The sequence below is a fragment of the Embiotoca jacksoni genome, unplaced genomic scaffold, assembly GCF_022577435.1.
Source record: "Embiotoca jacksoni isolate LCO1_2020_lvr unplaced genomic scaffold, fEmbJac1.0.p SCAF_8, whole genome shotgun sequence".
Classification (NCBI taxonomy): Eukaryota; Metazoa; Chordata; class Actinopteri; family Embiotocidae; genus Embiotoca; species Embiotoca jacksoni.
The window spans coordinates 7,159,280-7,184,169 of NW_027185436.1; the positions used below are offsets into that span (position 1 = coordinate 7,159,280).

The 24,890-nt window shown below is 38.0% G+C and overlaps 2 protein-coding genes across 2 annotated transcripts; one reads left to right on the forward strand and one right to left on the reverse strand.

Moving 5' to 3' along the window:
* The first annotated feature begins 442 nt into the window (after nt 1-442).
* Nucleotides 443-12,036, forward strand: cep78 (centrosomal protein 78). Its single transcript, XM_069139085.1, has 16 exons — nt 443-524; nt 2,715-2,977; nt 4,741-4,922; nt 5,248-5,320; nt 5,433-5,536; nt 5,638-5,812; nt 5,903-6,016; nt 6,390-6,454; nt 6,549-6,651; nt 7,646-7,757; nt 7,905-7,947; nt 8,143-8,283; nt 8,369-8,446; nt 8,713-8,894; nt 10,183-10,345; nt 10,804-12,036. The coding sequence occupies exons 2-16, from the start codon at nt 2,722-2,724 to the stop codon at nt 11,383-11,385; spliced, it is 2,373 nt and encodes a 790-aa protein (XP_068995186.1). The 5' UTR covers nt 443-524; nt 2,715-2,721; the 3' UTR covers nt 11,386-12,036.
* Nucleotides 12,037-17,888: 5,852 nt separating this feature from the next.
* cdo1 (cysteine dioxygenase, type I) lies at nt 17,889-23,368 on the reverse strand. Its single transcript, XM_069138841.1, has 5 exons — nt 23,133-23,368; nt 21,901-21,978; nt 20,564-20,721; nt 19,829-19,998; nt 17,889-18,916 (listed from the first exon to the last, which is right to left on the reverse strand). Exons 1-5 carry the CDS (start codon nt 23,300-23,302, stop codon nt 18,887-18,889), a joined length of 606 nt encoding a protein of 201 aa, XP_068994942.1. The 5' UTR covers nt 23,303-23,368; the 3' UTR covers nt 17,889-18,886.
* Nucleotides 23,369-24,890: the final 1,522 nt, after the last annotated feature.

The window sequence follows — 24,890 nt, forward strand, 5'->3', positions numbered from 1 at the left end:
GCAATAAGACTGTACAATAACTCACCTCTAGCAGAATCCATCACACAACAATAACACTGTTGTCTGTGTTTCTTGGTTGTTTGTATATAATATATATAGATATATACTGTACTGTATATACTGTGCATTTTATATTTTATATTTTTACTGCTATTTTACTGCTTTTCTATTATTCTATTATTATCTTATTGCTTCCTGTATGCTGCTGTAGCGAAAAAAATGTCCCCTCGGGGATTAATAAAGTAACTACCTAACCTAACCTTGCCACCCCACTCAAAGCCATCTGATTGAGGGATCATTATGCACACCTCCGCTTCAGTAGGTGGCAGCATGCCGCCGGACGGAGCCCCAGATGTTAAAGGATGAAGAAGAGAAGTGGGCGGGGCCTCGCTGCCACAACAGCGCCACTTTTGAGCGCTCCTCTTCACTGCCGACAACAGACCGCAAAAGTTGTCAGACAAGCGATCAAGGAAAGCTCAAAAAGCAGCGCCACGACGACACGGTCTTCAGAGACACGCGGGAAGGTACAATCGGCTGTTTTCTTTTCAATAGATTTGATATAATGAAAGCACAGCTGAACGTGTGAACCGTTTCGGGGCTTGTCAACTGCACGAGAGCCTGCTGCTCTACGTCACTGGCGACCGTTGCTAGGAGCTGAGCTAAGCTACCGGCTCAACTACCGCTAACAAGTATAAAAGTGCAATGAAATACAATCGTTGGTCGTTTAAAGCAGATTTCCAGAGGAAGGAAAATAGTTGAAATGGGCCAAAGGTATGCGACGACCTACATCTTTAATTTGAACTTACTTTGTAATCAGTGCCAGTCAGCCGAACTGTCAGCCTGAAAACGTTTAGCTCGGTCACGTTGTTGTACGATTAACTTAGTCTGAAATCTAGTTTTAATAATAAAGAGTCAGTTCTGTTAAATATCACATTTTAATAATAAAGAGTCAGTTCTGTTAAATATCACATTTTAATAATAAAGAGTCAGTTCTGTTAAATATCACATTTTAATAATAAAGAGTCAGTTCTGTTAAATATCACATTTTAATAATAAAGAGTCAGTTCTGTTAAATATCACATTTTAATAATAAAGAGTCAGTTCTGTTAAATATCACTTTTTAATAATAAAGAGTCAGTTCTGTTAAATATCACTTTTTAATAATAAAGAGTCAGTTCTGTTAAATATCACATTTTAATAATAAAGAGTCAGTTCTGTTAAATATCACATTTTAAAAATAAAGAGTCAGTTCTGTTAAATATCACTTTTTAATAATAAAGAGTCAGTTCTGTTAAATATCACTTTTTAATAATAAAGAGTCAGTTCTGTTAAATATCACATTTTAATAATAAAGAGTCAGTTCTGTTAAATATCACATTTTAATAATAAAGAGTCAGTTCTGTTAAATATCACATTTTAAAAATAAAGAGTCAGTTCTGTTAAATATCACATTTTAATAATAAAGAGTCAGTTCTGTTAGATATCACATTTTAAAAATAAAGAGTCAGTTCTGTTAAATATCACATTTTAATAATAAAGAGTCAGTTCTGTTAGATATCACATTTTAAAATAAAGAGTCAGTTCTGTTAAATATCACTTTTTAATAATAAAGAGTCAGTTCTGTTAAATATCACTTTTTAATAATAAAGAGTCAGTTCTGTTAAATATCACTTTTTAATAATAAAGAGTCAGTTCTGTTAAATATCACATTTTAATAATAAAGAGTCAGTTCTGTTAAATATCACTTTTTAATAATAAAGAGTCAGTTCTGTTAAATATCACATTTTAATAATAAAGAGTCAGTTCTGTTAAATATCACATTTTAATAATAAAGAGTCAGTTCTGTTAAATATCACATTTTAATAATAAAGAGTCAGTTCTGTTAAATATCACATTTTAATAATAAAGAGTCAGTTCTGTTAAATATCACATTTTAATAATAAAGAGTCAGTTCTGTTAAATATCACATTTTAATAATAAAGAGTCAGTTCTGTTAAATATCACATTTTAATAATAAAGAGTCAGTTCTGTTAAATATCACTTTTTTTTTTAAATCATGTGGAGACCATGTCTGCTAACAAATATCATAATAAATCATAATGTACTGATGAAAGCAGAAAAACATCTAGAAGTGTCTGCAGACTGAAGCTGACATTTCTAATCAAGTGACTGAATCTGACAGTTCACCAATTGCTAGAATTTGGCCAAAGGTGTTTTGTCAACTGAAACCATTTATATCCTAAATATCAGTAGTTTTTGAACATCACAGAGTTTTATAGAATTTGTGAAATACTCCCCCCCCCCCCCCCCCCCCCCAAAAAAAAAAAAAAAAAGCCCTCATACTGTGGACCTCGTGGAGCCATTATATTCATGATATATTGATCCTCGGACCTTTTAGATAAAATTCAGAATAGACTAAAATATTGAAATAAAGGTGAGAGCACATGATAAATAATGTATGGCACTTTTTGATTCTTTCAGTAGTTATCTATGTTGTATACTCTTACGTGTTTAAAATTGCAGAAGGTAAGACATGGATTAGGGCAGCCATTTACTGCATAATACTATGACAGAAATGTTCTGTATGACCTTTTGTTTTTGTTTTCCTTTCAGCACCAGCAAAGTAGAAAAAAATCTCATGCCCTTAAGGACCTTGAATTATTTCTGACCAGAGAAAACTTAAATGACTTATTTCAAATATTTTTGTTATAAAGGTCAAAGATGATTCAAGACAGTGCTCTGATTCGGCAGCGGGGTGCCCAAGACTTTATGGCGTACTATGACTTTGCCTGTGCCAGGCAGGAGTCTGTCCCTCTCTCTGCTGTGAAGATGAACCTTGACAAAGGGATGCTGGACTTTAATGGAGATAGGCTCAAACTAACAGACTGGCCACCCATTCTCAACTCTATATCCATCAACAAACACCTGCACCACATTGCTATAAGCAGCACATACCAAGCTAGTCTTGGAGATGCGGGTAAGTCAGAAAATAAATCTGTGACATCAAGTAACCGTTTATGCCATCTTGATCACCTATTTTACAGAAACGTGCATGAAAAGTAAAATTTGTAATGTGAATGACTTACTAATTTTGCATATACAGTGCATCTGGAAAGTATTCACAGCGCTTTACTTTTTCCACATTGTTATGTTCCAGCTTTATTCCAAAATGGATTAAATTCATTTTTTTCCTCAAAATTTTACACGCAATATCCCATAATGACAACGTGAAAATAGTTTGTTTAAAATTTTTGCAAATCTATTAAAAATAAAGAATGAAAATATAACACGTACATAAGTATTCACAGCCTTCACTCAATACTTTGTTGAAGCACCTTTGGCAGCAATTACAGCCTCAAGTCTTTTTGAGTATGATGCTATAAGCTTGGCACACATATTTTTGGGCAGTTTCTCCCGTTCTTCTTTGCAGGACCTCTCAAGCTCCATCAGGTTGGATGGAGAGCGTCGGTGCACAGCCATTTTCAGATCTCTCCAGAGATGTTCAATCGGGTTCAAGTCTGGGCTCCGGCTGGGCCACCCAAGGACGTTAATAAAGCCACTCCTTTGTTATCTTGGCTGTGTGCTTCGGGTCGTTCTCCTGATAGAAGATGAACCTTCTCTCCAGTCTGAGGTCCAGAGCATTCTGGAGCAGGTTTTCATCAAGGATGTCTCTGTACGTTGCTGCATTCATCTTTCATCCTGACTAGTTTCCCAGTTCCTGCCGCTGAAAAACATCCCCACAGCATGATGCTGCCACCACCATGCTTCTCCGTAGAGATGGTATTGGCCAGGTGATGAGCGGTGCCTGGTTTCCTCCAAACATGACGCTTGGCATTCAGGCCAAAGAGTTCAATCTTTGTTTCATCAGACCAGAGAATTTAGTTTCTCATGGTCTGACAGTCCTTCAGGTGCCTTTTGGTAAACTCCAGGTGGGCTGTCATGTGTCTTTTACTGAGGAGTGTCTTCCGTCTGGTCACTCTACCATACAGGCCTGCTTGGTGGAGTGCTGCAGAGATGGTTGTCCTTCTGGAAGGTTCTCCTCTCTTCACAGAGCAACGTTGGAGCTCTGTCAGAGTGACCATCGGGTTCTTGGTCACCTCCCTGACTAAGGCCCTTCTCCCCCGATCGCTCAGTCTGGCCGGGCGGCCAACTCTAGGAAGAGTCCTGGTGGTTCCAAACTTCTTCCATTTACGGATGATGGAGGCCACTGTGCTCATTGGGACCTTCAATGCTGCAGAAATGTTTCTGTACCCTTCCCCAGATCTGTGCCTCGATACAATCCTGTCTCGGAGGTCAACAGACAATTCCTTGGACTTCATGGCTTGGTTTGTGCTCTGACATGTCAACTGTGGGACCTTATATAGACGGTGTGTGTCTTTCCAAATCATGTCCAATCAACTGAATGTACCACAGGTGGACTCCAATCAAGTTGTAGAAACATCTCAAGGATGACCAGTGGAAACAGGATGCACCTGAGCTCAATTTTAAGTATCATGGCAAAGGCTGTGAATACTTATGTACATGTGATTTTTTTCGTTTTTTATTTTTTAATAGATTTGCAAAAATTTCAAACAAACTTTTTTCACATTATCATTATGGGGTATTGTGTGTAGAATTTTGAGGAAAAAAATTAATTTAATCCATTTCGGAATAAGGCTTTAACATAACAAAATGTGGAAAAAGTGAAGCGCTGTGAATACTTTCCGGCTGCACTGTAAACATTAATCCTATCACCACTAGTTTCAGATAGGAGATACTACAAGTCTAGCTACAGGAGGAAGATCCCAGCCATTCGCTCTAAGGACATGACATTAAAGCTGTGCAAGGTCCTGAGAGATTGTCTGACTGTCTCTCCCAACCTCAAGACCCTGCAGCTTAATGGACTTCCACTGAGAGAAAGGGACCTCATCACCTTGACAAAGGTAAAACAGAATATAATTTGCACTGCACAGCATGAGTGATTTTTAAACTATTCTCTTATTGTTTTTTATTTACATTTTTATAGAGACTGACACAGAATCCTAAGCTCGTTTATTTCCCACTTTTCTCTTCACTTTTCTCTTTCTCTTTATTACCAGAAGCAATTTCTGAGCTGTGAGCATTGAGAAATACTGTTTAAACTTTGTTGAATACTGTCTTATATCTTGAAGGAGGAAACATAAGTTTTGGATGACGGGAACATAAAACTTTGGTGAAAATGTATATAAACTATGTTATAAAACTCTTATCATATGTGTCCTATTCCAGGGTTTGGCAAAAAGCACGTCTTTGCAAAACCTATCTTTGGCTAACTGTCCAATCAGTGATTCAGGGTTGGAGGGTATGTATATGCATAGAATTTATTATTTCCTCTAATTGCTCGTAAACTTTTCACAAGATGGTTCTGCGTGTGGCCATATTGTCTTGATACCTGCCATTTCCATATATTTCAGTCATTTGCCAAAGTGTTAAGTATTCTACAAACATCAGGACGGTAGATTTTTCAGGATGCAGTCTTACCTGGAGAGGGGCAGAGCATATGGCCAACATCATCAAGGTGCAATATCTATTCAATGTCAATGTTCAAGACTTCAGCGATCATGATATTTTTAATGTGTTATTGACACTATTTGTAAACGAATGCAACCTTTTTCTCAGCATCAGGGAATGCAGAGGCATAGTACCGCGTGGGCAGAGTCTCTGAGGTATCGACTGCCACAGTTTGAAGGAATGGGAGGCCTCCGCCGTGTCACACTTAACTGTAACACTTTGATTGGGGACCGGGGGGCTGCTGCTCTGGCACATGAACTGGCCGAGGACCTCTGGGTTAAAGGTTAGTTAGAAAAATAACGTCTTTTTTGGGGGGGTTTATGTAGGAGTTTTTCTCAGGTTTTCTGCTTCTGCTTTTGGACTTGTTGAACAGCTGTGGACCTACAGCGGTGCGGTCTGTCCAGTGATGGAGCTCGTCGTTTGCTGGAAGCTTTGAAAACAAATTCATCTCTATGTGTGCTGGATATCCGGAGTAACCCTTTAGTTGGTAAGAAGCTACGTCAACCAAAGTCAAAACATTCCCTACATTTTTTTTTAACACTGCATAAATTCCTGCTTCATTCCTTCATGTTTTTTGTTCCACTTACTACTTTTGTATTGTGAATGTAATCCACACTCCAGCCTCCAGGTGCAGCTAATGCATTGGTTTACATAGGATTTCGCAGTTGTATATTAATTCTGAACAAGTTCTGAGGAAGTAGCGTTTTCATATTTGAAATTGCTATCATTGCTCTATAGGGCTGTAATTACTGTAAATATATATATGTGGTCAGAAACATCTCTGAAAATACGAAACATATATCTGGAAATGCTTTTTTTTTTTCTCACGGATTGTTTTTTTTAATATTTTTCCTTTACAGACAAAGTCCTAATTAAAACTATAATAGAGAAAGTACTAATGAGTACTGATGGACAGTCACCAGAGGTGAGTGTAAGGATGGAGCTAACATTATCATTCAAAGTCTGAAAAACAAATCAGTCACATTCTAACACATTGCCTTCCTTTTGCCGTACTGCAGTACTGCTGGATCAAGCCTGCAACCACAGAGCCACAAAGAGCTCCTGGTTCAAAAAGAAGACCACTGCCCAGTACAGGAAGAGGAAAAACTACATTCAGAATCGGTATTTGTATTTTTTTTTTTGTTTCGCTCACACATGTCTGTGATTTCATATAGTTAAAGATTATAAGTCAGAAAAATCCTACTGCAAGTATTTGTGGTGTCTATACGGTCAGCCTGTAAAAATATGATCTAATCATTAACTGTATTTTCTGTCCTAGCACTTCATCCGCTCCATAAAACAGTCTACTATGTAGGTAAAAAGGCTGATTTCCACTTAATGACCTCAACTGTCTTGAGTTTCTAGTATTAAACAATTTACATTTCGACACTCCCAAAGTACCAGTTTGGCATTTAGACGAAGTTGAATTGCAAATCTTCAATCATGCCTGTATAAAAAAGAACACAACCTTCAGTGTGGGGTTTCTTTGAATCGGTTTGAAATAGTGTTTTATATAATTCTCGTATTGTGTCTTTGACTCCCCACCTTTTTTGCTTTAAAGTAATCTTGAGACGTGGTAAGAAACAAATTCCTTTTAATCCTGTACTTCTTGTGTTACTCCTGTTGCCAGGTTAAAAAATAAATGTGAATTTGGTCGTTAAGTGTTTAGAGGTAGTTTAGTAGTTTAGTCACCCTTAATGACAAAATTCTGTAGATGCTCACCTGAAACCAAGTCATTTCCATCTGGATTCATCAGCCTTTATATTCGTTTGTTGTGATGTTTGGACCCTGCTTTTTAGATGTAAAGCACTTTATGGAGCCACACAATGTGTCACCCCCTTATGGATGTTAATCCATTAATTAATTAACTCATGGAAAGCCCATTTGTGTCCTGTTGACCATTATGATGAATGGCTGCACGTTATAAAAATCAGGATCATTGACTTTCCACTAAATTAAGGGCTTTGAATAATACTATGAGGGCTTTGCATCCCTGACTCAGTATGTCCCTGTTCAAAAATATAGACCCCCTGCCGGTGCTCTCAGAAAACATCTGAGTGGTTTAAAGTTCTGTTCTGAATTAACATTTGTTTAAATGGCTCCCTCTCTGGTGCAGCCACTCATAAAGGAACATCTCCTGGAGGACGGAGTTCAGGTGTTGCTCAGACTCAGACGTCCCACTCCCCTTATGTGCCGTGGCGTGCTGCTGCCCGAGCTGAACGCCAGAGGTCAGCAGATAGTCACAAACTCATTACTTACAGCTCAAATAAAGATTTTTTTTTTTATTTTTTTTTTTTAAATATATTTACAAAATGCATTCACTTGGTATTCTGGTGATGCAGAGACTGATACCGTGTTGGATGCTTTTGTTGCAGAGGTTTGCCTCCTGGATTTACTGTGGCAAGCCAAAGTTTTCAGGTAAGTTGTTTTTTTTGTCTGTTTATGCATAGTGTATTACTACACTGCAGGAAAATCATCCAAACAGCAGCCTTATCGTAGTCAAGTACAGATTACATTATTTCTGATCATTTCTTGTTATCATTAGATCACATTAATACAGTATGTTCCCCTACATTTCCTCCTCTACTGTGAAATACATATATCTGTTTATAGGGTGCAGCAACTGTGAAAGTGACTGTGGAGTCAGATTCAGAGGGAGAGGAGGACGATGAAGAGGAAGAGGTGGTGGAGCAGAGACCATCTTCTCTCACTGTCCAGGATAGGCTCACTAGACGGCAGGTTGAACGTATGCAGGTGAGTCTGTCTCATCAGGCTGTGGTCCCTGCAAAATGTTGTAACAGTTGATACTTTACACTGTGTTCTCATGCATGGCCTGTAGATGGAGCTGAAAGAGTGTCGTCTAAGGCTGGCAGAAGAACGCAGGGCCAGACTGAAAGCCCAATCAAGGCTCATTGAGGTAATTATAATCTCCATAGTACTTAAAATAAGATTTTTATGTCCATTGTCTGTCTTTGCTTTGCTTTGTTTTGCTTTGTCACCAGTTAGAATTTTCTCTAATGAGAGTGACATAATTGCACTTGAAGCATTTGGATGTACTGTAATGTTTACTTAAGGCCCTAAGTCATAATGCTTTTTTAAGGTCATATTGGTTTTGTATATATACTAAATAAGACAGTGTAAAGCCTTCCCTTTCCTTTTTTTTTTCTTTTTCTTTCTGTTCAGTATGAGTTGGAAAATGCCCGACTTCATGATGCCAACCACTCCCTGTCAGAGGCTCTTGCAGCCACTGGCTCTGCATCAGCACCACCTGTTTTCAGCGCTCTTGAAGATGAGTCAGCACTCGAGAGCATTGAGAGCTCATTCACTAAGTTCCACGCCTTCCTGGATCTCCTCAGGGATGCTGGGTGGGTCTTCTTTGAAATGGCCAGGGCAATAATTCTCTTTTGATCTGGACTTTGCCCGTTTGATGATTTATTTAACAAAATAAATTTAGGTTTCATTATGTTTCTCTGGATAGTTTCATTCTGACCAATCACCAGTTTCTTTCTGAATCTGTTTTGATTAGATTAAATTAAATTGTTTGTCCTTGTTATGCGTTCCTTCAATCCATTTGACCTTCATGAACATTTATGGACCATAAGTAATCGAATACCTCCTGTGGTTGTAATATTAGAGCTGCATGATGAATCGACTCATTTTAGCTCTAACGTTTTGATTGTGCAACAATAGATGTATTTTGGAATGTTCAATACAAGTTCACCTATCGGGTTGAGTGATGCAGAAAAATTTGAAAGTTGAAAAAAATGTCAACCTCTATACAACCTTCTTCAGATGGTGATACATCATGACATTTGAATGTATTGTAAACCACATCAGGTTGTGTAGGTGATGTCCATCATATTGCATGATAATTACAATGCCTGAAGGTGAGCGTGACTGGTATAAAGGGGAAGGATATTCTCTCGTGACTGTTGGTAAGATGGGAAATGTTTTTGAAACAAAAGTATTCCTGTAAACAAGTGTTTTAAAAGAAACAGTATGGTTGTAATTTCTGTTTCATTCTGACGACAGAAGACAAAGTCTTTGGTTTGTCTGGGAGACAACTGGCTTCCTGTATTTGGAAACCTCTTGAGTCCAGTTTCTGTATGAGAGGACCAGTCTTTTACTTATTTGACCTTGCTGTTTTTGTCAAAAATGTCCTATATTCTTTTGGTTTGAATTTGTTTCTATGATCAAATTATTAATAATTAATAGTTAATTAATAGTTGTGAACGAAAGTTCACAGGATCGGTTTAATTTTGTGGGCATCCTTGTTACCCGCATTCTCCTTGCATTAACAGTCCAGCTTAGTATTCTTGAATATTCTGCACTGCTAAAATCGCCCTACTGAATGTCAGTTCTTGAATTGGGGATTTGTTCTGACATTTATTTGGGGTTATTCTTTTAAATTCATCCTTCACCACCGCAGCACACATTCCTCATGTTACCAACCATTTTTTTCCTTTTATTAACATTTTCCAGTATGAAACTTTTTATTTACATTTGTTCTTGGGGGAAAAAAAGCTAGCACTTTTTAATGTTTACCCATTACCAATCTGTCATTATTTCACCATCTACCTCAGCATTTCATGAATTGAATACATATGCCCACTCTGGATCAGTAATTACAATGATTTGCGTCTCTTTTTGTAGTTTAGGTCAGCTAGCATCAATGGCTGGAATTGACAAGTCCGATTTCCAGGCTCTAGGAAGACCTCAGCTGTCCTCTACAGTTGGACCACGTATGGATTGTGCAGCATCACTGACTGGAGGGGGGTACAGGGATGTTAAGGCGAAGACTGATGCTGCGTCTTTGGTAAGGATATCCAAAGCGATGTCTGGGAAATGTGATTGTTGTATACTCACACTCAAGGTTTTAAATTAGTGTTTGCATGTATTTGTAGCATATAGCTTTAAAACACTCTACTTGACCATTTAAAACAGCAAATCTGCGCCCTCTGCAAGAGTTAGTGTTTCCACCTGAGCTGTAATGCTGCTAAACTGTATCAAAATGAACTTGACCTGTTGTGGTTCAAAGATTTATAGTTTTGTTTCCACTGAGGGCTGTTTCACAAAACTCCATGGTGGCGGGGGGGGGGGGGGGTTTACTAGTTCCTCAGAGAACCATGGTTATGTAAATAGCCCTATGTTTTGGGCATTGCTATATTGTCATGTTGCTGGTTGAAACCCTAACTCCACTGGCTGTATCACATTTATAGCATCATTTTTCTGTGTCTACATTTTTGTAATCAAACCCCCAATTTTGTTTTTTAGGAAGGCAGCGTCCCGCCTGCTGGAGCAGCTGACACCACCACTCCCAGACCTCCATCTTCTGTCTGGGCATCCTTGCATAAAGACGGGCTACTGGATGTGACCTTCATTCAGGCTTCAGGAGCTACGGACGGCCCTGTTGCGGGTGGAGAAGAGGAGCCCGATCAATATTCAAAGCCTGATGTCCAGCATGACTCAGGTTCTGAGCACAGCTTCCGTCAGCAAAAGTCCGTTGATAATATTTCCTTTGGTAAAACTTTTGAGACTCAACCAAGCCAATCCAAGAGCAACAGCAACTCACACAGAAGCAACAGTTACCGTGGATACAGCTTCAACAGCAGCTATTCTTATAGTCGGGTGTCCCATAGCAATGGGTCTCATGGTGAATTGTCCGCAAGTGACATTATAAGTGACGAGGCAGAGTCTGTTGGATCGGTAAGGTCAAGGACCCGGGGGAGGCTAATGGCAGGATGTCCGTCAGGGTCAGAAGAGTCAGAGAGGAAAGCCAATACTGGGAGGGGCGCTCTGGAGCAGCTCAGATCTCTGAGGGGTCTGTTAGATCAGTCAGATAATGAATCCTTCTGACCTGCTGACCAGAGAAATATGAAACACTGTTTCTCTCCGTGTCTGTGCTCAAAGCCTTCTCCCTAAAGTTCTTCATGGCACATTTTAACATTGTTGACTGTAGTTTTTTACATCTTTAAGTAGAGATTTATTTTTAAGTCTTTGTAAGACACAAGACCAAATTTCTTACATCTTCAATCACAGTTGTTTCATTTTAGTGAGAGAGCAAGTGGTGCCAGTTTAACATCTTGTAGCAATTAAGCAAAATCTGAGGAAGTTCCTATGAAATTAAAGTTTTAGTAATTAGACAATGCTATATATATTTATTGTGTTCATTTTTTATATTTTATTTTATTTTATTTTCACAAAGCTTCGGGACATCTGCAGTGTTATTCAGTAGTATGATGAATATTTGGGTTTCCAAGCTAATCCAGTTCTCAGTTCAATTCTGAAAATCAGGTTCCCTCTACTGTGATCCTGATTCATGTAGAAATCTATCAAACCTCAGAGGAAAATCTAAATTTTAAAGCCATTCTGTGTTAGCTTTAAGTAAAAAATATCTTTTGGTGGTTTTATACAATTTTTAGAAGGTTATTCTGATGTAGGATCGTATCATTTGATGCTCCTGTTTTGATATTCTGCTTCTAGTTTATAATAAACATGTATACAGAATTACCCCACATGAATTTGTCTTTTTGTGAGTTTTAAAAATCCCCAAAACTGCCTGAAATGCTTGAAATTGCAGATTATTAGGAAATTGGCATTAGATTCTCCTGTTTATGCTTCCAGCGTCTGCACAGTACTGAATCCCTTTTGTCCTGCTACAAATGGAAAGTTTAATTCATCAACAGAACATCATCTATTCGAGACTATTTTGCTTTCAGTCTTTTGGGACACACCAGACATTGCGATCAATGGATTATTCTTTCCGATTCAGGATGAAAGTGAAAATAACTTTTTAGAGAAAAATAACATTTCATAAACCTTTGCAGTACATAATTTAAATCAACTCTTTTTGCTTGTACATGTAAGACCATTGAATTCACTCAAGCAAACTGGAAGTAACTCTTTTCTTGGAGTTGATTTTTAACACTTTTCAGGAGTTGAACCTGAACTCTTTAATTAAAACTAGACTCCCATGAATAAATTGTACTTTAACCTTGAGTTGTCTGAATGTAAACTCTTTCAGTTTTTTTAATAGTCAAAGAAGTCTGCATTGTTCAACATTCACAGAGTTACAATTTCACCACATTATAAAGGTTATAGGTTAGACTAATAACTCCATAACATATGTCACAAATTTATATTTAATATTAATGTGCAGTATAATTAGATGCAGTGTACAACAATTAAGGCTGCATGAACATGTTACATAGACTGTGATTGGTATATATGTTACGTTCCTACCTTGTACACGTATGGTTTTGAATGATAGCCCCATTTTATTTATCATTAATGATATTTCATTGAAATATTAATAAACGGCATGTTTTAACAAAACTAAATGTAATTTCTGCCCGTCACGTTGATTTAATTTGGTTGCTTTATTCTCAAAAGTTACAAAGAAATAACTAAGGCATGCTGGGAAATGCTAATACAGCAACAAAGCTGTGCAGTCAACACGGAGTAGTGTTGAATGATGCTCCTCAACACTCAACGAACAACCCCAAAATATTACCCCACTAAAGAGTAACACTGAACACAAGCTGGAGTCTAACTTAGGAAATAAACTCCCAAAATCAAAATCTTTGTTTAACTCCAGGATATTTCACTCCAGAAATTTGCTGTGTACTAAAAACTAATATGAATATTTACTGTAAATCAGAGTGTTGCTTGACATAAAATTGTGCTTACAAAAGTTTCTGCTTCCTCTAAGCAGTTTTGACATTAGTTCTGCTTCAAGTAAAGTGCTGCGTCCCGACCGACAGCATAATGTGACCCAATGTGGGATTTTTGTGGGTTGGAGTGTGACACACTGTTCTTTTGGAGTATCTGTGTTTTCCATTACACGTGAGCACCAAACTGGTGCACGTGGAGGGCATGAAGTGTTTTACTTCTTCTTTCTTGCTGCAGAATGAATTTGGGGGGATCAAAAGTCTCTCTGATGGTATTGCATGATGTATAAGTATCGAAACATCTCAACTTCTGCACAGTGCTGAAGGACATCTGTCCTTCTGACAATGAAAAGTTGAATTCATCAATATAACATAATCTATACCACAGGGTTTTGCTTTTAGTCTTGTTGGATCCGATATGATCAGTCATTTCTCAGCTAGTTTCAGCTCAAATTCCAGTATACATTGCTGCATAACAGAAATTGTTATCAGCTGATTTATTTTGCTAACTTAGAATGAAAGTGTGACTATGAAACAAAACCACATCAAAACAGAACTGGGCAAGTGTCTGGGCATAATAACAAAACTAAAGTAATTGCATGCCCTGGGTGTGGTGCTTGAAATATTTCCCCACCTAACAATCTCGAGCAAGTGACAACTAAGCCAGAAAGCAGCTCTTTTGGTTTCAGTCAGTAATTAATCATTAACCCTTCCATTAGGTCAGTAGATGGTCAGTTCAGTTTTTATCTGTTTTTAATCAGTTAACTGACCTTTTAACCTTAAAGTTAGATACATTCACCATTTTAGAAAACCTATAGCAAAAGAAAAACATGTACCTAATTGTTATATAATTACCCAGTTAGAAATTCTTAAAATCACATGTATACCTCTTCTCTCAGAAAAACGAAAATCTAGAATCTATAAATGCAAATATTTGTCATTTTACAAATTGGACTGCTAGATACGAGATGTCTCCTGTATCATTAAAAGGCCATTCTTGGTTTGTAATGCAGGCCTCAAGTGTCCACATACTAATGGTGTAAGTTGCCTATTGGAATCAACATACGTCATTTTGTTAAATAAAGCATAAACATCCAAGAGAAGTGACAATGACCAAAACATTTTTTTGAGCAGAACTTTAATAGTAATAATTTGAATTTAAAGTCTATTTGCAGTGTAGAGCAAGGAGTTTATCACTGTGTAATAATAATTTTTTTAAAAAAAAGGTCTGTCGTGCACATAGTACAGCATTGCACTATTTGTTGTATGAATGAGTGTTTCATTATCAATGTACTGAGGCTGCTTTGATAAGTAAATTATCAAAGCTCCTCTGCTTCCTTGGTGCTATAGAAGCTTCAACAACACTGGCTTGCTGTTATCATCACAGGACACAGTCCCAGACTCTACTTTGCACTTTCAGTCTCAGCACTGCCAGAGCACAGCGAGGGCCGAGGGAAACAATGTGAAAACTGCTGTCATGTTTTATGATCTCTGCCATAGCTGCACAACAGATATGGAGACAACTGAGGCGCTAACAGAGGTGTTTCTCAGGGGTGAGGAAGAGGGAAAAAAGAGCAAAAATACAGGCGTGAGACAGCTTACGCAACAAGAGAAATGCCACACAAAACTGACACACTTCTAAATATTTCAGTAGACTACTGCGACTACACGCCAAGCCGTCTTCAATCTGGAGCTGGAAGAGATATCACCCAAGGTCAACATGTACACTGAGGCAATTACATGATATTACTGTCATTTTGCAGAAGCTTTTGTCCAAAGATAATCAGAGAAATTTCACTCAGAATACATAGGAACAAAGGATAGATGGAAAAATGGGAAAGTAAAGAAATCACCATAACAAAACAAAATATTTACAGGTGAGTTATATTAGCAGTATGTGTATTTAAGAGGTCTGATTACATCGGCTCAGAAAGTGAGTTCTAAAAGCACCAAGTGGTCTAAAACTGCAGGAACATTGGTTAAAATAAAAATGATTAAATACTAAAAATAGGTCACTCACACATTAAAATTTTATTTGTCAACTGAAACACTGAAACGGAATCAAGTAATTAACTGCAAAAAGTCAAAGAGCATGTTTTTGTGAAAAGCTGAAAATCCTTTTTATTCAAGTGCAACATAAAATACCAAATAACAACCACAAATAGATGTGTAATTAATTGCTATAATACAACATTTTAAAGTATCAGCCAGAATCATCATCATGAAATATCTATAATCGAGCTGTTGATGAGCTTCTTCATACACTTTTAAAAGGGTCTAGGGGTCACTAGGGTCAAAAGTCTGTTCACTGAATGAGTATATCATCAGCCTTTGAAAAACAATGATTGAACAAATAGGTTAATAAGAGGTGCACCAACAATTCAGAGAATTTACATGAGCAGAGATGTTAATGGTGATGAAAAGAGCACTGATGTGTCAGATTAGAGTCAACTGTTTAAGCTGTAAGTAAAGAAAGTAAGTTTATATGTGCAGAGTCCGTGAAGATGTTTCAGTACAAGAAGCTCAGCATCCTCTTGGTGAATCAACACCCAGGAGTGATGACACTGCACTGTTCCTGTTATAGAAGGATTCATTCTTGATAAGCTGCTCCATGGTCATTAAATCAGAGAGCCAAATATGAGAATTTATCATGAGCTGAAGATAAAGGTGTTCCGGGTGAGCCTTGATTCAGTCTGACACTCAGTAAACATGGCCTCTTACAAAACAGGAGCTTTGCTGGGGTAATCTAGTTTATCGCGTCATGATTACGTAACACCGACTGTACAGATGGCCATCTCATGGCTGACCGGGCTCAGAGAAAACCTGAGATTTACTTAACAAACTCACCTCACGGACACTGTGCGCTTTCAGCAAAAGCAAATAATGAAGACATATGACTATTGACGTCCAGTGTGTTTGTCGTGAGCTAAGAGGAGGCTCGATCTGAGAAGAACGGTCACTGAGAAGGGAGGTCAATAAAGACAGCGGAATCCAGGGTAGTACAGACTTTGCATTTCAAATGCCACACAAATGTATATGTGCACATAATTTATCCACTTCTAGCTGAGCTGACTCAATTTCCTGGCCTGTGGTCACTGCTGACACCACACTGAAAACTGATCTAGAGGAATAAGACAGCCATTTTCTCTCTTACGTGTTCACATACAGCTTTATTTTATATATTCAAACTCAGATTACACATTGCATTTGCCCCCTTTTTCAGAAACAGCACTAACACAATAAAAAAAAAAAAATGGAATTGGAGAGACTAATAAACCCAAGGTTGATACAAGGACACCCTAAAATACAATGTAAGGAGAGAGATCAAAAAGAAAAAGAAGAAGAATATAATTTACCATGTTACAGTATTTTACAGGCAGGGATGTAAACTCTGTATTTAACTCATCTGTGAGCAGTGAACACACACAGGGCCGTGGCCAGCTGTTGCACCTGGGGAGCAGTTACATGCTTTGCTTAAGGGCACTTCAGCCAAAGATGGTTTCTTCTAGCCAGTCCAAAGAATTAAAACCAGTGACCCTTCGATAATGAGCATTCACCCTCTTTACACTGCTGCCCACTCTGTTATCTGCTCATTAACAAAGTCTTCAATCGTCGAACTGGATGAGTGAAACTGACACAGAGGACGAGGTGAAGTATCAGTATAGTCTCTCAGAAGTTCAAGAAAATGAAGCTTTGCACATACGCTCCTGTGTGTCTGTGTGCACAGATAACTGGTACTTTAATGCTGTTATAAGTGCACCATTAATGTTATGTATTTATTGTTCAAAGCAATGACCAATCAATATTTCCATCAAACCAAAGTACAGATAGAAAATGCATGCATTAGCACTTGCCAGTCTGGTGGCAAGCAGAGCTTATCTGTTAATAAACAGCTGTATTTCTTTAATTACTGCAATATACTTAGTACAGTGAACCTTTAGGACAGAGGTTCCCAAATTATTCAGACTATGCAACACTATGTACCAAACCAAGTTTCCTCGTAGGCTGCCACTTCACACTGCAGATACCATCATAATATAAAATTCACGGCTTAACCATGCCATAGCCTCGGAAAGGCTAAATTTGACAGCATAATGGTAGTGTTTCAAAATCGAGCAGTGCATTTAAATCTCTTTCTGGAGGTGGTACCACTTTACGCCTAACTGCCAACTTAGACTCTTCAGAATTAAAAGGTTCATCTGGCCTATCAGGAACAGCTTTGTCACTTGTCTCTCATATTTTTTTGAGACCTTGTAGCCATTTCAAAACTCCTAGCATTATGCTATGTTGAATGTGATGTCACATAGCAAGCAAAGGCAAATCTGATTGATTAATTAGTATTTAAATGTAATGTCCATTTTCTGTAATAAAAGGACAATTGTTTTTGGACTTGGGCCAGTTGGAGTGCCATAGTTAGGCTCTTTCACACCACCAGGCGAAAGTTCGTATTGCAGAGTTTGGAAATCACTGCAACATTCTCTATATACATCAATTAGGAGCATTGAAGCCAACAGATTCAAGTCTTTTACTCAGGTTGTTTTGGTGGTTGACACGTCTACCCAAAATGCTTTGTGGAATTCTGTGCCTGCAGCATAGCCTACGAATTTCAGACAAAAAAGAACACCATTCGTCTTCCTGTTGTTCCACAATTACAAAAATACACACAAAAAAAGACAACACAAAATAAAGTTATGTGAAAGGATAATGTTGTTTAATGGTCTACAGTTATGGCCAGATTTATCATGTACTGCGTTACAGGAATCATGCGTGTTTGACAGTGCTATGAGAGGGGCTACGCTGTGTAGCTACACACTATATAAATACAGCTACAATCAAAATATCCCAAAATCCTGAGAAAAAGTACCAGATTCATCTAAACATATAGTCGGCTAAGAATACAAAATAGTCCCTCCACAATGCCCTCTTGGTCAAAACTTTAGTATGCACACATTTAGGAGGTTGCTGATTGAAACACTCCTGCAGTGAACAGGATACCCGGCAAATAAATTACAAGCATCGCACTTTTAAAAACAACACAACTCTAAAGCTTTACATTTCTTTCTCCAAATGCAAATAGGACAAACTTTTTTTTTAGTTCGACTGTACAAACAATGTTACATTCCATGACAATTTTCAACAGGTGTTAAGACAATTTCGAGTGGTATAAATCGACAGTAAAAACAGCTATAAAAGTACACCATTGAGAACAAAACTGTTCATTCCAGAACTCTTTTCCTTTTCTTCAAATATAAAATTTAAGAGAAACACCATGACAGCAATATTTCCCCATTTTAAAATGCTAAAGCTCTACTCTTTGACTATGGGCCATAACTTTACAAAAGTGTGGTTACACAGGTCGTTGGATAGGCAGGAATGTTGTTATTGGAAAAGGGTCTCCTCAGGCCCAGCAAACAAAAGGCAGATTCAACCCATGTCCAAGCCTATTCATGCATTCGTCCTGTGCTCATCAGTATTTGCCAAGCTCACACTGGGCAGCGATAAAGCCATTCTAATTACCGGGTTGTCCTTTTGAACCAGCCCGCTCCTGATTTTTTTTTTTTAAATGGGTTGCTTAGTCATAGTAGGTCCGCATTTTGCTTCCCCAGCACTTTCCTGTGAATCATTTTAGTAGCATTGTCATTTTAAATGCAACTGTCTTCATCATCTGGAGCCTCCTTTGGTGACCTTTAGTTGTTCTCCTGCGAAACTGTGGTCTCCTAAGAAAAAAGTGAAATCAGAGCGAGTTAATATTAGTCGCAGATGTCCATATATCTCTAGAATCTTTCAACTAAGTCCAATCTAAATTTAAACCAGGATTAGTCAGACAGGTTCCAAATTAAGACTTGAGTAATATTGTTATACTACTTGCAGTCGTCGAGAGCTATGGGCGCATGTTGAGTTCATTGTGTACTTGCTTGTACTATCTTATCTCCTCCGTTTGGTGTTGCAATCTAATGGACTAACTTAACAGTGTTATAGTCACGGTATGCTTATAAAACTTGCAGATTTAAGATAAGGCCACTGTTATTGGCAGGATGTCCGAAACAGGTAGATGTCCTACAGTGTCTGTGGTCTTATTACACCTCTTTACCATTCTGGGTAATTTCAATTTATCTCTAATTTATTTAAATGTGTGCAGGATTTTGGGAATACTTTATTCAGACTTAAGTTCATTCTCCTCTCCCTGAACATAATATTCTCTGGTCAATAAATTACATGTCTTGCCTGCTAATGAAAACATTTTTGTTACAAGAGAAGCAAATGGAAACTTTCTATGAATTCCTGAATCTTCATGGGGTGCCGCTTTAATTGCCCGTATGTTTTGTTTAATGAGAGGAGCAAGAAACTATAAAAACTCCCCACTTCCTGCTTATAAGGCGTTTTGGGGGGAGGTGGCAGTCTGTGTGTTGAATTAACAGTTAGTACTGTTGCCATATGTGGGGGTGTTTGGTAATATTTAAAAAATGACTATATTAACAGGTGTGTAGTCATGATTTGCTGCACTGATAGACTGAAGCAGAATTGTACTCTCAAAATAGAGACAATAAAGAGAAAGATTTTGCTCTAACTCATTATAATGCCAATTTGAATTGAAACAGTTTGTATTAAAGCCATACAAATCTACTTACAAATGGAGTCCTTTCTCCGAATTTGCTCCAGAAGGTCATCTTGACGGTGCTTTTGTGCCCTGTCCGCTGGTCAAAGGTCTGGCAGGTCTGGAAAGGAGGACTGTAAAGGTGCAAACTCACTGCACCCTCTGTGTGGCTGACATTTTCCACACGATGCAGACCAATGGAGTCTAAAATATGCACACACACACACACACACACACACACAAAACATACATATAAGTGTGCAGCACGGAAATGCTGTGACACAGGATGCAGTTAGTGGCAGATCAAACATCACACCAGGGCTCTGTTTGCTTTGGGGAAATGCGCCGTGGTGATTTGTGGCAGAAACCTGGATACTGTTCATTGTACAGTTACAACAGGCTGTGAACTTTTGAGACCAATTTGATATTACATAACTGCAGAGGTTGGAAACTTGGGGATTACTTTGCGCTGTAAAAGATGACACACATTTGGCAGAGTTGCACACCGTCTTGGCTGAAGCCAGTTGTGTCTGAGTTTCAGAGACATGTCACAGCAGCATATCTCATGTGGGACAGAACATGTTTGCTCTGTTGAACTGAACACAGCAGGACCGTTTTGGATACAGCAACATCATGTGAGTGTGACAGCATGTTAAAAACCAGTGTAAAAGAATGGCCCCCATGCATAAATATACAGATATCATAGATCTAAGTGGTGTTAATAATGAAGGAGGATAAAATAAAGTCATCTTACAGTTTGGTTTCTTACCGTTTATGTAAGCAACCTTGTTTTCCTGGAGGATTCTCTGTGACTTCTGGACCATGTCTCCGGGTGATTTATTTTCTGGCCAGTCGAACAGCGTCTCCTTCAGCTGACCCTGCAGCAGCTTCATGAAACAGTGGGAGTCTGTGTGGTCGTGGATGCTACTGCAAATTGTTAAATAACACACAAGTATACAGTGTCAGAATGTGTCAACACTGGCTTCTTTGTGACATTAACATGAGGACCAAGGTTGTAAGACAGTCCTGAAAAAGTATCTCAGCCTAAAGGTGAGACATTTTTGTGTTCTGGGGAGTTTGTGTTGTTAGAAACTCTCAGTCTTCATCAACAGGGCTGCAAATACTGTACACGATTCCAAAATGTATCCCAGATATAATGCAATGCCTTTACAGTTTCATAAGTAATAAGCCAAAACACATGCATAACGTGTTTAACTCTTGTGAAACCTACAACTTAAACAGTTATGTACATTAACTATTACTTCTACCACATCCTTATTACAGCATGTTTTTCATGCACTAAAACCAGTGGTTAACGATGATAAAAGCCACATTACAACCATGTTCCTGCTGCTGTCGGTACATTAATGCACTTTGGTACAGTTTTGGTAAAATAAAATATTTTGTCTTGTGAAAAACAGCTGCTTGTCCGTGTCCTATAATATTTAAGCATATCAAGACCTGTCTTGAGGTTTTGCAGTACATCCAGAAGATAATTTTTGCATTCCTTCATTTAGATAGTTCAGACAGGAAATGAGGGGAATCAGGGCTGTGGAATATCATGCACTACTGGTCCATCCACCTGGGAATTGAACGAGACACTCACTGACTGCATTTGCGCCCATGCAGTATGTACCCTAACTACTAACTACTCAGCTATCGCTTCGCCTGGACATCCAAAAACGATCAGACTTCAATGAACTCCTCCCTTTGCTATCAACTTCCGCAACTATCAGTTGTTCTGGTGATATTTGCTGACGAAGTAGGGCACGAGATAGTAAATAATGTCTATTTACATAACCTTCCAGTCAGTGTGGAGAACATTGGACTTTCTTATCTTTAATAGCTACTACATTAGCTGCCAGAGAACATCACTTCAATATGTTGCTTTTATATACAGTATATAAAGGTGATAGGCTGCTAACATCACTGATAAACATGCAAGACAACAATCTTACTATTTTCTAAATGCAATATATAGGATATAATAGGTTTAAATTTACATTTATAATCTGAGACTGTTGATACATCATGCAACTTTTCAAAACGTTTCTTGATAACATTGTGTTTTCTGTAACAACCGATCATATTAACATCAATTCTCACCTGCCGTGGCCTTCACCCCAGCAGAGAATCATGAGATTGAACTTCCCATTGCCATCATCAACCAAGTTCCTTGTGTACCTGTAAAAGAGAGCAATTTGTGAAAAAGATGTGGAGACATGATATGTTATACATCCCCAGTACTTTACTAGACAGTTGAAAAGGTTTTAAAGGAGTCATGAGTTGAATTTGTGAAGCTTTTATCATAAAATAGGACTTCCAAAAGTGTACTGCAAAGGTTTTTTTTTGTAAATTTAAGACATAAAACATACCAATAGAGGCCAATAATTCAAATAATCTAGAATCATTTAAACTTTAATGAATCTACAGCAACAATATTCATACATTTTGAGGTTTATTCCATTAAAATGTCTTATAAGATTATGAAAATGTGGCCCTTACAAGATTTTCATCTTTTTTTTCCCATACAGAACATCTACTCTCTGTCCCTGCATATAAGACAGCATGTCCACTCTTCATCAGTAAATATTGTCGGCACGTTTTTCTGTACTCTTCGTCAGTCTACAAATATTTTCCAGGCAGCTGCAGCTGCGTGCTGGGCAACAGGCAGTCACACCCCGAGCATCCATGTCTGCAAAAATCAGCGGGTGTGTGTGCGTTCTCGGTGTTGATTGGATGGCCCACTCACCCACCCTCCATTGAGCTCTCACTAATCAAAACACTGGGAAAGGGATCTTTGGACAGCCATATTTTAGAGTGAGGATCCCTCATCGCACTGAGGAATAAACTGTTTTACAGCTCGTTGTTTAAGCGGCCTTTCAAAATAAAACCAAATTGAAATCACAAAATGTCCCCTTGCAGGATTAATAAAGTATCTATTTATCTGTCTATGCAGACGAGTTTGTTTTTTTTAACTCAAAAAGATGTGACGAAGAGTGCTTCTACACGGAGATAACAACTAGTTTGTATCCAAATATAATAAACATTTCTAATAACTGATTGTGTGAATTTCACATTGAATCGTTACAAAATTTTATAGTATTCATAGTAGTCTACACTTTTTTTTTTTTTCCAAGAATAAGTGAGAAATTTAGAGAAATTTTCGATTTAAAAATTAAAGGCAGCGATATAAACTGTAGACACAGTGCAAACAAGAGTAAGAATACCGTTAAAGAGATAAAAACTGGAATATAGTTATAACAACATCACAACAGGCTGGTGGTGTCTAAATAGCTGTAAATATCAGCAAGATAATGAAACATAAACAGTTTTACCTGTACTGGTCAAACTTTGCATATTTCATCCATTCCTGAGGCTTGCTCTCGTATGCTTCCATTATATCTTGAACCTCCTCAACATTGATGCAGTCAGTCTCGAAGATCTTGTGCAGGATTTTTATCAGGTCATCCAGAGTTTCCGGCTTCACCACTTCGGTTTGCTCCATCTCTGCTGCAGTAGAGGCTATTTTTTCCAGCTATTTTTCTTCTGTTCAAACAACAGCTTTCTCTTACCAACTTTGCACAGTGCCTTACTTTTTATAGGCTGGCGCCGCAATTTGGGGGCGAGCTGGTGATGGACTGTACCATTACGGGAAAAGGTGAACGCCCACAGCACATTATTTAAATTAACTTGAATCCCCTGTGGAAAAAATGCAAAATTACGTGACTGCATTTTCACCTCACTTACTTTATTAAAGAGATGTGATTTCTATACGATTTCTGTTTTTATTTTATATGTTTTAATCAAATTATGCATTCATTTCACACATTAACAACTTGGACTAATCCTCTTTGAGTCCAAATCTACCACGTTGTCACAAACACAACCACCCTTTTTCTCATTCTTTCTTACTGAGGCATTTCTCCAACAATAGCTATTCTGTCTCTATTTTGTGGGCCCTCTCCTCAGTAACGCAATCAACAACACGCTGTTCAAGGTGTGTGCAGACCACAGACTCACAAACAAGTGAGGGGTGGAAAGGAGAAATGTGGGAAGAAAGGTTGACTGAATGTTTAGGGGAAACATGAAAACTAATATGCTGGCATGGACACTTATTATATAGGGCTTTATTTTCAGGCCTTTGAATACCCACTGTTTTGGATACATTTAGAGATTATGACTGTTAAAACCGCATGAATAAATAGATTTGTTAAATTAGTTAATGATATTTATGAAAACATCCGGGTTGTTGAAAAGGCTATTTATTAAAAGGAAAGGAGAAAAAAGAGATAGAAATATCTTCGTGCAGATACGTGATGTTTTACTTGGGTCTTTGCCATCTCACTGAGGAATGATATCAAACTATAAAGGTAGCCGTTTTGTACCTGATGATGGATTATGCAATAAAGACATGCTGGGTGTTTCTAAGCTTTGGTGGGAAATTATTAGAGTAAGTTAGCTAAGATGGAAGAATAGTCAGCTAAATGAAAGAAAGACAAGTTATCTTGAGATAGCTTATTCAAATCAGTGCAAAGGTTTCCACCTGAGATGTTTCACAAAACTCATACCTGGGCCTCTGGTATTCCTGTGATGTATATTCCACAGGAGACCAACCTCAAGAAATGCTTTTAAATTTCTACCTGCCTGTGCATAATTCATTTTGAAAATCAGACACAGACAAACAGTGAGACAGATGTTTTTGACATCACATCCAACATCTTGTGAATGGGCTGTTCTTGGAGCCCATTTGTTGGCCAGCCCAGCTCTCACAACTTCACCATAAATCATTCCTGTACATGGAACACATTCCTGCACTTTTTAGGTCATTCCCTTACAGTCTTCATCCTGTTTTTCTACAAGAAAAAACAATGCTGTGAAGGAGGAGATTATATGGTGAAAATATGATGTACAAAGTGTTTGTTTTTGCACACTGTTGTGCAGTAGCTGCTCAGAAATACAAAAAAAATCCGATGAAGATGTCAGAGAGCAGAGTTGCAACTTTGAGCACAGTGCCTTTCTCAAAGATACTTTGTAAGCACGGCACAGCATGCTTTTGCTATTTCTCAGAAACAAATAAGGTAACATTGGTTGGT